We start from the raw sequence: 15,784 nt of genomic DNA, 5'->3' as shown, positions 1-15,784 counted from the left end.
ATACAGCTACTGAAAAAGTGTTTTAAGTAAACACCTATTATTGGTTATACCAGACTCACAGACAAGAAGCATCGATTTTTTGCTCCACAAAGGATCATGCAGCCTTTTAAAACAGTGATACTGCTGAGTATCAAAGACTGGTGACCATCAACTAAAACCCAGTTATGCTGGATGACTCAGGGGCATATGGAATATGGTACCTTAGGATACTACTTCTTGCAAACTACTCTGATGACCTGGATTAACTGTGTTATGTTATGTACTCAAAAATCAAAATTAATACAAGCAACTCAGTTCTTTTTTTTTTTTTTTTTTATTTTTTTTTTTTTGAGCCTGCACTCATAGACAGACTGGCATATTGCACTGCAAGGTTCTCCTTGCTATGGGAAGAGAGTGTTCCAATGAAAAAAAGTGCAGAAAAAATGATGGGGCTGAGTGAAAAACCACTTGAGAGAATTGAGAGAGTATGTCGAGAAGAGGAGCCAGGTCCGGTTTCTCAGATTTGATGGAATGTGAAAAAGACATTTTAGGTACCCAAATACTGGACTCTGAAAGAGGCCTTCACCCTTCTGAAATGCACAGCTGTGTGCTTCCTTGCAGCCAGGTACTTCTCTTTGAGGAGTGAAGGTTTAGGGCTTGGTAATTACTGTCTTGACATATACATTTTATAGGAAGGTAAAATTGAGGGGAACAAATCCACGTTGCCTTACTCTGTGCAGAACTCGTCGCTATTAAGAAGTCTGGTGGCCAGCTCATTGTGGGAACTTAGTCAAAGGTCATCCATGCATGCACACACTGCTCTCCCTCCATGCCCTCTCCCTTGAGTGATGCAGTGGCCAAAACTCAAGGGGACAATCTGAAAAGGCAGCTCTGTTTCAAGTGATTGTTTCAGAGGCATCTCCCTGGCAGCAACCAGCAAAACTTTGGGGGTCTTCCTGGGTGGAGGGAGCCTTCTCCTGCCCTGAGCAGGTCTTCCCTGCTGCAGACAGGCAGGCAGCAGCCAGCTATGGAGTGTGGGTTTTGCTCTGCCTCCCCTCAGGGCCAGGCTGGAAGTCTGCTCAAGGAGCGTTTCCCTCCAGTTCCTGGCTTGCAATAAAATTCAATTACAACTTGTTGTTCTTCCTCTGACATGTGACATTTCTCCAGGACACAATCTGCTTCTTTTTAAACCTGCTGAGGACTTTGGAAGTGTTAGGAGTTCTCAGGGAGATGAAATAAAATGAAGAGGAAGAGTCAAAACCTCATGATGCAAAACAACATGTTGCAGGGTTTATCAGACATACTGTCCGTATGACAATTGTATCTTGTCTGCCAGCACTGTGTGCTTGACACTGAAATTTGCTGGTGGCGCTGAAGTTCAAATAAGAAATCTGAGGGCGGCCGGTTTGAGCACAGGTCCCTTGAACAGGCCGTGTTTGCTCTCTTGTTGACTACCAGCATTGCCTATATACTTTGAAATAACTGAATTTATTTTAAAAGTTAAAAATGCAGAGAAAGTGACCCAGTGACATTAAAGGACAATTTTGTCCCTGCTATCAATGCGACTGGGCTCTCATCTTGACTTCACCTCTGAAGAAGAAAAGCCTCATCTGTGGAGCTGGCCAGCCTTCCTGCTCCTACCAAAATCCTCTTGGGGCCAAGGGCTGCAAAACACCTACCATGTACTTTGCAAAACATAGCAGGGGGACTGCTCTGGGGCTAGTTGGTGAGCACAACTTCCCTCAGCAGGGTTGGGAGTGGCATGGGGTCCAGAAGGTGCTCCTCCAGGCAGGAGGCTGCCTGCAGTTGGAACTGCTGGAGATCACATCATGAAGTCTCTGTATAGGCTGTTTTGGGAAATGCCCTTCACTCTTCTACCAAACACAAGCCCACATAGTGTTTGATATTCAGTATCTCAGTACCAGCTTGTACTGCAAGACCCACACCCATTGGAAAGGACTGAACCACAGTTCTAAAGGAAGCTGTGAGCATGGAGAGGGTGGTATTTAAAGGTGTGTTTGTTGGAATAAAAGTAAAGCAGCAGCTTTTAAGATATCAAGATAATTAAGTAGTTAAACAGGTCAAAATGTCTGCTAATTTTTCAGTGGAAACCATCACTTTTCCTTGCCAAATAAAAATAACTGTTTATACAGAGTGATGTAATGTTTGTGCTCTTTCTCAGTGTAATGCTTAGGATGAGGCTATAAATCTAAACCCCAATATAAATACAAATCTCTGAAATGCACAGAGGAAAAGAGATTCCAAGAAAGTAATGTTTTAACAGCAAAGCAAATACATCCATATGAAGCTGAGAAACTGTCTCTGCACAGGGTGCAGATTTGGTAGCCCTGCTAAGTAATACCGTAATGTAGTTCATTGCCTTCACTCAGTAGCAAAACTGGTCTGCCAGAGAGCAGCACCAGGGCTCCAGAGGGCAGAAGCAGCCCCTTGCTTCTCGCCCTGGTAGAGCAGGCAAATCACCCCGGCTGCTCTGTGTGTCCAGAGCAGAGGCACATGCACAGCAGGGCAGGTCTCTTATGCCTCTCCAGTGTTTCTGTGCATCCAAAATCTAGCATGAATTAATTTAAGACTTTGACTGCTTTGTCTATATTTGTTGACCTCTGAACACCACCTCCAACAAGAAGGCAAACACAGAGGAAGGAGGAGGTGAGCAGTAAACAGGTATGATTCTATTCTGTCCTCATGGCCCCAAATAACTTCACAGAAAGTAAAGAGCCTTACTCTGAATTCATAGCTATGCCTGAAAAGTGTTTTGCCCCCTAGCTATGTTTCTCTTTCATCTATTGGGAATGTCTTTTAAAATCATTCTCTCAGCTATCACCAAAATCTCATTGTTGCTGGTGCTATTGCTGTTCATTACAGGAAGAACACAGTGATTTGTGCAGAGTAACAACCTTACCTTCAGTGCTAACTATAGTAGATTCATCTTTGAAACAAAATAATATCCTAGACTAGTATATTAGCAGCTGATTGTATTTCAGACTGCATGACATGGAGGCAGTACCTTCTCAGGAGTTATTTCCTCCTCACAACCCAGCAGAGCCTGTGGACACAGCGCGATAGTGACTCGTCCCACGTGAAACTCCCAGCTGAGTGGCTGCATGCTTGGTCTGACTGGTTTACAGTCTGATGGAAAATCTCATCAACAAGATGACGTAAATCTAAAATATTCAGAAAAGATAAGCATGTAATAAATCTATTCTGACACAAGCCACTAGCGTATGCAAAGATTAATCCTTTTGAAGTAAGTTAAAGCCAGGCTCAGGGAAAGAAGCATGCAAAATAAAGAGAAATGTTCATTGTGGTCAAGGTACAGATGGACTTAGTAGCACTGAACTATTTTTAAGATTCTCCAGTGTTTCACTCCCTCCTTTCAATTTTGTGTAATGTTAACAAACTTTAACAATTTCAGTTATCTTTGAAAATTTGATTTGTCTATCCCAGACTGGACATTTTCAAAAAACTCTAAGCATAACACTTTGACCATATCTGAGAACAAGACTGATTAAAAAGATATTATTTCCTTCAAATGAAAAATTCTGCTAGTCAGTTATTTGTGATGCTCTGATGCTTATATGCTTTGTAGCAGGGATTTAAGAGGTGTTGCTTTCCTATTTATATACCTTTTACCATACTAGAGAACTATACCTGCAGCTCATTGACGGCATCCATCATCTTCAAACAACAAGAGGTTTAGTATTGCTCTGGAACCCAAGAAGGAGCATTCTTCTCTCAAAAAAGTTATCCCAGAGAGGAAGATTGACCCACTTCGGGTCACTTTGTGTGCATCAGTTGGTGGGCTGTACTGGTAGAAAGCCAGGCCTTTCAGCTTCTGCTCCCCTGAGGTTTCTCTGAGCCCTTAGTGGGACTTGTGGGGCTCAGTTTGTAACTTCTCCCTGGGGGTGTGGGGTGGGCTTGGGAGTTAGTAAAGTATGGCACTAGCAAGGTGGCACAAGAGAACATCAGGCTGAACAAGAAGAACAACTCTTGGTGAAATCAAGGTCTTGAAATGTCACATTCTTGTCAGGAAGTGTGACTACTCCACTGGAAGCCACTGAAACCTTAAGTTGCTAAGAAAGGTTTATACGTCAATAAGCAACCTCCTGCAGCCTCCATTCTCATGGACTGTTCTCTGTTGTCTTTCTGATGCTGAATTTGACTCTAACAGACACATGCTGTTTTCCTAGAAATATTGAACAAATTTGACTGCATCTAATAGTCCATTTGCAAGCCCAATACGCTGCAGATTCCAGCGCTACTGTACTGTGGGCCATTTTTAAGGGGGCAACCTGGCAGTGCCATCTTTTGCTTCCACAGTTGTTTCCTGCAGCAGGAAGCAACAATGCTGTGCATGAACATCACTGGTATTGTGTCACTGCAGAAACAGCAACTCAGCTAGTGCAGAAATTTCCAGTGTCAGAGGCTGTACCTTTTCATGCCTACCTTCTGCTGCCCAGTCTCAGGGATTCATGCCTGGGCAGCCTATTTTTTTCACTAGAAAAATTTCATTTATCTTCTCAGTAGGTGCTGTATATCAATTAAATATCAGGTCACCAAAGAAGAGGTAAATCAATTTAAATTTATTACTTTCTATCAAGTTCTTGCTTGCTAGCTATCACCTGTTCAATACCCATGACACTGAGAAGGAACAGATGGCAGCAACAGGACTTTTAGCTGTTTAAATGTGCCTCTACCAGCTTGCATAACTTTTTGTTCATGCGGGTGAGGACTGGTGAAGAGAAAGTATCTCTCTCTTCTCCCCTCCCACCTCCTTTTTTCATCCCCTGTAGTCCATTTTGTTCTTATCTGCAATTGCTGCTGCTTCTCCCTTCCACATTGCAAGTGTTTGTAAGAAATCTAGATATTAGCTAATGATGAGCCTTAGAAAGTCAAGGAGGAATACAGGTCACATCCTTAGTGACAAAAGGGACAATGATCTGTAAGAATAGACTCAGGAGAAAACAAGTAGCATTGTAAGACTCCCTTGGCAAAACGCAAGAGTCATTACACTAAGTGTTGCACAACCCTTGTTTTTTCTTTAGTCTAATACTGAATTTGGAAGAGTTCCTGCAAACAGAGGTTAATGTTACCATGAATAAACAATCTAAAAGGCTTAGTGTAACATTAAAAATTGACTCAGAAACTCTTCAACAAAAAAAATGTTTAAGCCTGTTGTTAGATAATGATGACTGATCAAACTTAAGCTTTTATACAGTGCTTATACATACAGACATCAGATACTCTTGAGTTACAGCTAACTGACACCAGTTATGAAATGCACCACACATATTTTTTTATTCACACCTGCCAAAGGCTTTCTGTCATTCAGCTTAGCTACCAGGAAGTACATCATTATGTATTAATGGCCTGCTTTTCACAGTTTGCTCTTCCTTTTCATATCTCTGTGTCAGATATATTTGATTTCTTCTTAGGCAAGAAAAATTTTTCTTTTTAAAAGTAAGTTCCCAATGAACTACAGTGTATTTTCACTATTTGTGTATTTATAATTTGATTGTTGGTTAATTAGAAATTCTGCAATTCAAACTCAGCTCATGGCCATTCTATTTGTCACTCACTATACCTGCACTAATTCAGTGTACCTGGGAACAGTGTCCCACACTGCCAGTAATTCACCTATGATAACATGAGTTGCTCATTAACATCTAGTTTTGAGTTACTGCGTACAGATGTTTTGAATTACTGGGTATAATAGTTGCACAATCTCTGATTGTACCTCACTGTTCCACATTACTTAATGGATAGCTTGAGGTCATGATGACTTAAATATATGTACAAGGACATGGCTGAAGAGTCCTGCTCTCTTAAAAAAAACCCAGATTGTTTTTTCCTCAAGGCCTGCTTCCTTTAATTCAATATGTACAGTAAAGTACATTAGATTTTAGTCAAAGTTTCTCTAAAATCGTTACCAGTTTTACTTAAATCAGATGCAAGGTTTGGATCATATTTGGTTTAATGGAGTATTTTTCTACCTTCATCTGAAATCTTACATCAATAAAATCTATTATGGACTTGTTTTTCTTTCTGTGGGATCAGAAACACTGTGGACTGGTGAGTCTTGTTTGCTTTGGCCAGCATCAAGGTAGAAGGAAGAAATATTGACGTGTGAAGAGCAGGCTTTTCCAGCTCAGAAAAGGATGGGGTTCATTAAGATACCATCTGTAGTAGCTTTCGAGGTGGGGTCATTTACCTGAATTACTTATAAATTAATTTGATTTTCCTCCTCTGGCACATCTGTCCCAGAGTCAGTAAATATTCCAGTTCTTTCAGAAACTCAAATTCTGTCTCATAAGGAAAGCATAGGACAGGATTCTATTTTTTTTTTTTTTTTACTAAAGACGAGCTAACATTCTGTGTCTTCTAACTCCCACCTAGCAGGTAGGAAAGTAACTACATAGCTGGTTAACCTTCTGTGAATTTAACAGAAACTGTTCCAGATAAATGTGATTTGTTGCATCTGTCATTTATTACCTCTCTGCTTCTGTATCCTGAATATTTCTGTAGTTTGTGTCTGTACTCACTGAGGTGAAGATCTGGTTGGTTTTTGCAATCCCTCCAGGGAATCCTTACCCAAATGCAGGGGTTGTGGTTCTTGTGTGTTAAAATGATGGAGCTATTCTGAGACTGCTGCAACAGTCCATGCAACTTAATTCTCTGCTGATCTAAATTCTTGCTTTGTCATCAGAAATGGGAAAGGGATTAATAAATTCCTCAGAGGTCCATTGTATGTCACTCTTGGAACCCTCTCAGGGAGAGGAAAGCTGTGCAGCACATTGAACTGCAGGTCTGCCATTCTTCACAGTTTTAGTGTAGTTTTCAAAGAATCTTGGACTTCTGCACCCTCAATGGATGAAATCCAAGAGTCCTTTTCTGCTATCCTATAAGCTATTTAACTAGCAGTATTAATTGTATCCTATCTGTGTCCAGCTCTGACAACGTAAGACAGTCAGTAGGTACCTGGGAAGTACTCAAAACTTCAGAAATGCCAGCAAGCAATATGCGAGAGATTTTTATGTTCAATTATCACAGTCTGGGTAGGGATAAGTGAGCAGAACATGGCATAAAATCTGCCGTTAAATTAAAAAAAGAAATTTCTTTAAAAATTAATTTTCTTCCCACGGGCCCAGTTTCATTAACACTAATGAACTCTCACTGATTCCACTGCTACAGATACTTTCGGAATTTTGCATGTGATAGAAAAAAGATAAAACTAGTAATAATAAACTTAATGTCTAGAGTTCCCGAAATACTCAGTATTTAGAGTACTATCAACCTGCAAAGTATTTCACAGAATCACAGAATATTCTGAGTTAGAAGGGACCCACAAGGATCATCAAGTCCAACTCTTGAGTGAATGGCCCATACAGGGATAGAACCCATAACCTTGGTGTTTTTAACACCATGCTCTAACCAGTTGAGCTGGTAAAGCTGCTTTTTACCTACTGCTGACTTTAGTTTATTTGTTCCAAAAGTATCACTGATGATTCCATGAGGCATTTATTTCTAAAATGGTTTCAGATTCTTCTTTTTTTTTTTTGTCGATTGCCAAACAGTGAAAAAAGATTTTAATAAACTGCTTTGATTGTGAAAAAAAAAGACAAATTGCTTTCACATGCTATTCCAGTAGCAGTTCCCCTTTGTCAGTTTTGGTTTTGGTTTTTGTTTTCTTTTCCACTCGAACAATTCTAGGACAGGTAATAACACGTATTTCGCCAGAAGTGCAGCCAAAGGGGAGATGGAGGTGAGCAGCAGGCGCATGAGTAGGAGGAGCTGTGGCTCCAGTTCCGTGCCTGAGTGGGCAGGTCTGGCAGTGCCTGTGAGGTGAGAGGGATGTGGGACGCAGCAGATCCCCCAGATGGACTCCTTCTTTCTTCCAGACCCACCTGCTGGAGACAAGGCCTGAGCTGTCTCAAGGAATCACCAAGCCTAGAACAGAAAGGTACCAGAGGCAGAGAACAAAAAAGCAGGGTGCAGGGGTAGCTGACAGAGTTATGTTTTTGCATCAAAAACTGGTTTAGGAGGCATTTCAGTACCAGAGCTTACAAGTCAGGATAAGTCTTGCCTTTCTCAGGGAGGTTCCTTGAGCTTTTCAAGTGCAGAGGCCTGAGCGAGCAGCACTGAAGACAGGCAGGGAAGCATGACCAAGGGGAGCACCCTCAGGGAGAAGCTCCCAGCTGCTACATGGTGTGTGCCTGACTGTGCTGACCCCAGTGCAAACCTGTAAACAGGATGACACTGCAGACCTTCACAAGCAGCCTGGTCAATCTGGTTTGCCCTTCTCAAGCTGTTGTCCATTATGGACAACACAAGAGGCTCCTGGAGTGTACCAGACTGGCTTGGGAGCAGGGTCAATTCTCACTCTTAGCATGGCCATCTGTGTCTTGTAATTCTGGACCCCAAATGCACTACACACGGAACAGTCATGTGGGATTAGGGTTGTCACAGGTCAGTCATAACCACGTTTGACCAAAACCTCTTCTATTTGATAGAAGACTAGTCTGTGCTACCCCCACAACTCAGGTACCAGCAAGCACAACTTTGAATCCCTGCCTGTTTTGACTGACTGCTCCCAAGTGGTACAGTCCCTCCCCTAAGTACAAGCTCAGCTGTTTTATTTTCAGGATGAAACAATTCCTGGAAAGATCCTCCAAAATTGCATGCTAAGAAGCCACAGCACACGGAAAAACAGAAATCATGGGCTTCTTTGGAGAAAATTTGTTCTTCAGTAAAATGACAAACCACATTTCATATGTTTTGGTAACAGACTTCTTTTTACTCTTGTCCTAGCAATCTATATGATATCTTGGGGGAAATGAAATTTCTACTTAAAAGTTTCGTGTGACAGAGCACTCATACTAACAAATAATTCCTCTGACTCAAGCACTGTTAAAAAGTTACACACAACGGAGTGATCACTTCCCTTTCTCCTAGATAAACCAAACTGCCGCAGTTTGGTTTATTTGGTTTATTGCTGAGCAGAAGTGCAAGATTGCAGAACAGGAATCATACAGGATAACTGCTGCGCTTCATGAGGAAATTCCCCTCCTGTCTGTGGTGATTGTGTAACACCTAAGGAGTCATGTTATTGGGAGGTTCGCAGAGGATGTGGCAGGTCCTTCTCATAAAGTCTTCCAAAAAGTGTCGCTGTTATGAGTGGTTTTGATGTGCTATGTTTACTTTTCAAACGTCCGTCACGTAGAACCTAATTGAAAAGAGAAAGAATGACTCTAACAGTCCATTAACAAAGTAGCAATATTGCATAGTACAGAAAGAATAGACCTTAGATGTTGAATATTTTGATGCAACACTTTTAAACAATCATGATAATGAAAGAAACCAGAATTCCCTCTGGCTCTGCCATAGCCTTCCTTTTTTTATTTGTAGACCCCTCAACAATTTTCAGATGGAAGTAGAAAATTTCAAGCTACCGGTCATATGTAGCTTTTCTTAGTTACTTTTTACATATCAATTTGAAATCACTGTTGTTCAGAGACTATGAATACCAGCAACTTTTTAAGAGCCTCTGTGATAAAAAATAAGCATGCGTTTGTTAAGAAAATACAACATATAATTTTTAAGTTAGACTATGATCATAGGATACCAATAAATTCTTTGATGTGTATATTTTTACAGAAGTCCCATTCAAAAAAAAGTATGCAAGGTGAACAGTGCTTTTCAATTCCCTACCTTGTAAAAAAGTCACCCTTGTTTCCCCTAAAATTTTTCAGATCTTTTTCACTGTCTTCATTGTCTCTTCTAAGTTCCAAATAAAAAAATAAACACTACAAAGCCCTAAAAAATTGGTTTTAACATTTTTAACTGAGTAGGATCTCTGTTCTTACACATGATACTCCTAAGCAAATTTTCTCATTTGGACAACTTCTCAAGAGTATTCGATTTCTTTTTCTCCTAAAATGCCCATCAGCAGAAACCTGCAGAAAATAGCTCCTTGAAAGCTGTTGCTTATAGATTTGGGACCTGAAGTGGGAAGGTGTATTTGCTACAGAAAACACTAGAGAGATTCTCAACTTCAGCATTGAGGTTGATATGATGGATATAATTCAATCCACCTGTTTTAATGTGTCCCTTTGAATTACAGTTTGCAAAACCAATGAAAGTGGTTCTTGGGTGGGACTTTGCTGACATGCCAGTTTTCAGCACCACAGCCTGGAAAACTTTGCATCAAACAACTCCAGGGTGCCCCCTCTACCTCAAACTCCCCAGGGGCCAGCTGCACCCCACTGTACAACACTTCTGGAAAGACGTAGTTGGTGCCAAATGTGCCGCTGAGGGAGAACATCTCAAACTTGGTCTGAGCCGTCTCCACTGGCTGCCCACATGTGTCCAGGTCTGTGCTCTTGCACTTGAGTAGTGTGCATATCTGTGGGGAGGAGGATAAAGAAAGGCAAAACACCACTAAACTTTCAAAATCAAGAGCTGGATTTGATATCAAGAAAAGTTCTCAGTATGCAGTAGCGGACAAGTGGTTTGGGGTGGTTGGGGTAGCCACATTCACCCCTAAAAAACCAATTACCTGCCAATGGTATTTTATGAGAGAACCGTGAAGCCCATCAAATGCACCCAGGACATAAACTTCGTTTTTCCTCTTGTTTGACATCTGATAGACCAGATGACAGCAGAGGTCTCCTTGGCAAACGGTGTAATTTCCAGTTTTGCGCCTGAGTTCACTGAAAGTGAATATATCCCGCCGGACAGATCCCGAAAAGGTGTCATTTTCTCCTGGAAATTTCTTGATACTTGTGGCATACAAACTCCAGTTGATGGCAGGAGGGTAAGTGGGGGAAAGACAGGGGTATGCACTCAACTCTGCTAGCAGGAGACATCCCTCCTCAGTTCCAGTGTCATAATGGTAGGCGGCAGGTCCTTCTGGAGTGAACAGCCCACTGCCTGTCAAGGACAACCAGCAGCCCTCTGTTAGCCAGCACCCCAGAGCATGGCTTGGCAGGGGGACCAGTAGCCCCCCATGCCACACTGGTATTGTTTGCCAGTGACAGTATTTTCTGTCAATACCTTATGGAGAGTTTTGGAAGAATTTTAAAACACAGAACTGCTAAAATATCCATCATAGTGTTAAAACTTAGGTTCATGTTAATATAGATCAGGGCTCTAAGAGGGGCATATTTGACAAATAAGGAAACCATGAGGGTAGTTATGTTTAACTGGATGAAACACAGGGTTGTGGCTTAAACTCAATTCAGTTTATTTAGGGCAGGCAAAAATGTTCCTTTGTGGTTTTCACTCAGGCTTCAGAGAAGAGTTACAGATGCAGCTACAACAACATTTTCTCAGTTTACAGGAAAAAAAAGGCAGAAATACCTATTCAGAGGAAAACAAAACATATATATCTCTAATTCCTTAGCAGCCCCAAAATCTGAAAATATTTTATTCAATATACAATAGGAATCCTCCTTTTGGTTTTACATTATTGTTTCAATTGAAACATTTTTTCTCTACTTAACTGTTGATTGAATTTTAAACAAAAAATGCTGCTTCTAAACAAAAGAATGAAAATTTAAGTGAAACTTTGTGCTGTTTTTGAAATAAAATTCCACTTTCAACTTACCAAAATTTAATGTCATGGGCTTTCTAATTTTACCTGTTCCAGTACATTCAACATTTTAATGCCTGAAGGTGTTTATTACATTTAGGACGGTACCATGAAGATCTTTAGTCTGATTAAAACACTATTTTCCTGACACTTCACTATGTCTAAAACATTTCTGCCTGCTTCTGAATCTGAGGACAATTCCTGAATGCAACTCACCTGTCATTGCAAAGTTGATGTTGTGAGTATTTGCTGAAAGTAAATTGACACCCATGCCCATAGCCCAGGCAGAATGAAACTCAACTGCGGTCAGAAATGGCAGGACATTCATCCAAGCCGTCGGGAAGAGCACAGTGTCCACCTGCATCTTGCTCACCAGGACCACTGCAGGCTCACGGAAAAGGATGTCAAAGCAAGTGAAAATGCCGAACTTCCCAAAGGGAGTCTCAAAGGTGACAACTTCTGGCTCTTTTGGGTAATTAAACTGAGTTTCACCTCTAAACAGGTTGTACTGCAAGTGAAAAAAATGGCATATTAGAAACTTAAAAAAAACACCTCAAGATTAGGAACACCTATTTTGCATCTGAGATAGGCTTTAAAGCAAAGCTGGGAGTTGAGGTACCTGAGCCAGCCTGCACAGCTGGTTTAAAACCATCCAGCTGACCCTATCCACCTACAAAATGGGGTAGCTGTGCCCCATCTACCTCCTGGAAGCAAAGCCCAGCCAATATTAGATGCTAAACTCTGCCAAGACTTGGCAGACTAACTTGGCTAAGAATGTATCAAGGATGAGCTAACATTTATGGAGTATGGAAAACTCTGTCACTGTTTCTTTACCATTTACTATCATAAATGTAGCCTTTATGTATTTGGCAGCTGGTAAGCTCTCTGCATCTGTGATGCGCCTGGGAATAATGTCTGATTGGTCAAGCACTTGCTTATTCTTCCTTGCATCAAATCATCCTGAGCTGGTTGACAATTTATAATAATGTTAAATTATTGTAAGTGCAGGATCTCAAGGATGAAGGACCACTGCCTCCCTAAGATCCTGCTCTATGGTGAACTTGCCACTGGCTGCCGCATGAGAGGAGCCCCGAAGAAAAGATTCAAGGACTCCCTGAAACAACATCTCAGCCTTGGCCATATTGATCACCATAACTGGTCTACTCTGGCCTCCAATCGGGAGGCCTGGAGACACACCATCTATAATGCAGCTGTCTCCTTTGAGAACTCACGCAGGATCACTCTCGAGGAAAAAAGGCAACTCAGAAAGAACCGTGTCTTGCAAAATACACCATCTAAGGAGTCTTTCTGCTGCGCCTTTTGCAATCGGATATGTCTGTCACGTATTGGCCTCATAAGCCACCAGCGTGCCTGCAGCAAATGTGGATAGAGCCTTCCCAAATCTTCGTTCGCGAAGCCTAGCCATGAAATTATTGTAAAAACAAGCTGAAATTTGTGATAGAGAGATGAAAAAAATATTGATAATAAATTACAGGGTGATGCTGAAGCACCTCCTTACCTTGTGATAACGAGCCACCAGTTTCCCCTCTGGACCAAAGACAACATCCGTATTGTACTGGTAGCGACCGTCACTGGGGCAGCCGGGATCACTGGAGTTACATGTTTTCTTGTCCCCAATGTTTGCAACCACATAGATGGAGTTATTCCTGGCCATGCAGCTGAGTCGTTCCTGCACTGGTGCTGGACCAAATCTAATGTATTTTCAGTGAAAGAAGAAAAAACTTCTAGAAGTTTAAGTGCATCTGTAGAAGAAATGCATTCAAAATACTTTTATTGACTGCACATCCCCATATGCAAAAGAAATTGATCAAATCATAGTTTCTGTTCATCTTCTTCTCTGTTCATCTTCTTCTCTGTTCATAGCATCATTTTACATTGACAGTGTCTTTTATCTTTAAAAAAAATGGTGTCCCTGTGTTCTTCTTTCCTGTACCCTTAACAATGTTATTTTCTGTGTGGATAGAATTCCCAGCTAACATGCACAAGATATGAAGAGCTTCAAAAAACAAAGGGGAGAATAAATCATATACAGACATAAATTTAAAACAACTTAAAAATAAATTTTCAAGCATCTCTAAGCCTTGATTTCAAAAGACAATTTTAGCATTTTTTAATAATCTTCACTCTGTTTTAGGCAGCTGTCTGTAAGCCTTTAGCAAAAAGTGGACACAGCATTTACAGAGCTGAGGACTCCTGAAATCTAGCTTTGTAAAGTCTCAGAAAAGAATATAAAAGCTTAGCTCAGACACAAACTCGGTCCTCTTGGTGTCCCCTGCTGACACAGATTAAGAGGAGCTCTGTGTAACACAGCAAATTGTGAAAGTGGCTGGATTTCCGAAAGATATTTCTTTCAAATCTAGATAAATATCTTGTGCAATTTGCTTTATAAATAACTCAGCCACATGAGCTGAGGACTCCATCACTTAGTCTGATCTATGCATCTGATATGATAATAAACTAGCTTATACTTACAGGATTTTCACAAGTGATCTTAATTGATAAAATTTTACATGTTTTTAAAATAATTATTTTGCCTAAAATTTCCTCATTTCATCCTTTTGTAAGTTTTAAAGTAAACTGTCTCAATGCTTTTTACTTGGCATATTCCCATTACCATTTAATTAAGACTTCTTTTTGATGTATCTCATGTCTACAGTACTTGTGATTTTTAACAGATTAAAAAATTGGCAATTCCTATGCATTTAGTGGCAGCTGCTCATGACTCCATGAGATACTAGTTTGAAACCACATAAATCACTGCAGAAGGAATCACCTTGAGGGGTCAGTGCAGGGAATCCAGTTCACCACTGGAGCAGGAATATCCTCCAGGTACGGGTAGATGGATTCTCTCGTGAATTGCCAGCCATAGATGCCATCTTCAGGAGTCACAATGATGTGGGCACCCTGTCACAACAAGCTCTGTTAAAAGCTCACCCATCAACATATAACCAGGGGGGTCAGGCAGAGCAGAAAACACTAATTAACAACCCTCACGATACATCTAGTACCTGCTGGGCGGCTTCCTTTATGGCCCCTTCCAAGACATCCATGTTTTTGTTCATCAGGGCCAAAGCATCATCGGGAGAAACAGGCTTGTCAGTGGGATCTGGCAGGATGACCGCGTGCTCGTAGACGGCTGCAATGAAGGTGTCGGAGGCAAGGGCCTGAAGGACTGCAAGTGCGAATACCCCAGCATGCAGGAGAGGCTGGGAAGGGAGCATGGCTGGTGCCTCACAGCTCCTGGATCAGGCATGGGGAATATAAAGCAGATAGAAAGAGGAGGAGGAAAGACTAATAAATTTGCTTTGGAAATAATCTCCTGTTGAGTAATCTGAGAAGGTACGATATAGTTCTGCCAACAATCAGGACATTTATTTACAATAAAAAGTCAAAGGAACATTGCTAGGAATGGGATCTTGTTTCCAATAAGAAATGTTTAAAACAAAAGGAGAACAAAAGGCTAACAGAGCTTGCCAGAAGCAATGCTAATCTACAAGGGGCTCCATTAGAAGGAGCACCTGAACACTCCATTTGCACATCCCTATCCAGGCTTTTAACCCATCTTGGTGCGAGCCCCAGACTCCCTTGGTTAGGGCACACTACTACATATAACCTTACTGCACATGGTGCCATCAGTTAAAGCTTCAGCCAGTGCTGAATGCAGACCACCTGCATGAAGTACAGCTGTCATGTTTCAGAGTGCAGATGATCTATTGGCGCTTATGAGACGTGCGGTCCTGCCATACTTCTTGCTTTGGCCAGTGGCTTACTATAGTTGTAGTGGGTGCCTTGAGAGTGTCCTCCTTGCTGGGCTCACACTGCAAAACTATCCCTTGAACTATGTTGACCTCTCTGCCTAGAACTAAACATACTTGCTTGTTTTGTGAGAAAAGAATTAAACAACACAGATTTTTTTTCTTACTATTGTCCTTTCAAAAGGAAGTTTTTGCACCCAAAACGCAATTTGAATTACCCTATAGAAAGCAGGTTTGTTGTTTTTTTTTTTTTCTCATGGAGGCAATTTTTTAGCACAGTATTTTGTAAATAGAATATTACTACTACAGTTTCAGGTGAGGTCTAGAAAAATCTTAGCTAGAACTCGTGGTATATGTGTGAGGATGAAAAAACATAACCTGGTTTATAATTTACCACTTAGCAGGAAGCCAAAGAAAATAT

At 41.1% G+C, this 15,784-nt stretch overlaps 1 protein-coding gene across 1 annotated transcript; it reads right to left on the bottom strand.

Annotated features, from left to right (window-relative positions):
- Nucleotides 1–8,625: 8,625 nt before the first annotated feature.
- On the bottom strand, nucleotides 8,626–14,836 carry LOC116784887 (vascular non-inflammatory molecule 2-like). The gene is made up of 7 exons (XM_032683911.1): nucleotides 14,617–14,836; nucleotides 14,382–14,512; nucleotides 13,107–13,299; nucleotides 11,804–12,095; nucleotides 10,553–10,926; nucleotides 10,229–10,399; nucleotides 8,626–9,220 (listed from the first exon to the last, which is right to left on the bottom strand). Exons 1-7 carry the CDS (start codon nucleotides 14,827–14,829, stop codon nucleotides 9,101–9,103), a joined length of 1,494 nt encoding a protein of 497 aa, XP_032539802.1. The 5' UTR covers nucleotides 14,830–14,836; the 3' UTR covers nucleotides 8,626–9,100.
- Nucleotides 14,837–15,784: the final 948 nt, after the last annotated feature.

Source organism: Chiroxiphia lanceolata, chromosome 3, assembly GCF_009829145.1.
Source record: "Chiroxiphia lanceolata isolate bChiLan1 chromosome 3, bChiLan1.pri, whole genome shotgun sequence".
Classification (NCBI taxonomy): Eukaryota; Metazoa; Chordata; class Aves; order Passeriformes; family Pipridae; genus Chiroxiphia; species Chiroxiphia lanceolata.
Note: the sequence above shows the minus strand (reverse complement) of the source record. Positions and strands in the feature narration are given on the sequence as shown.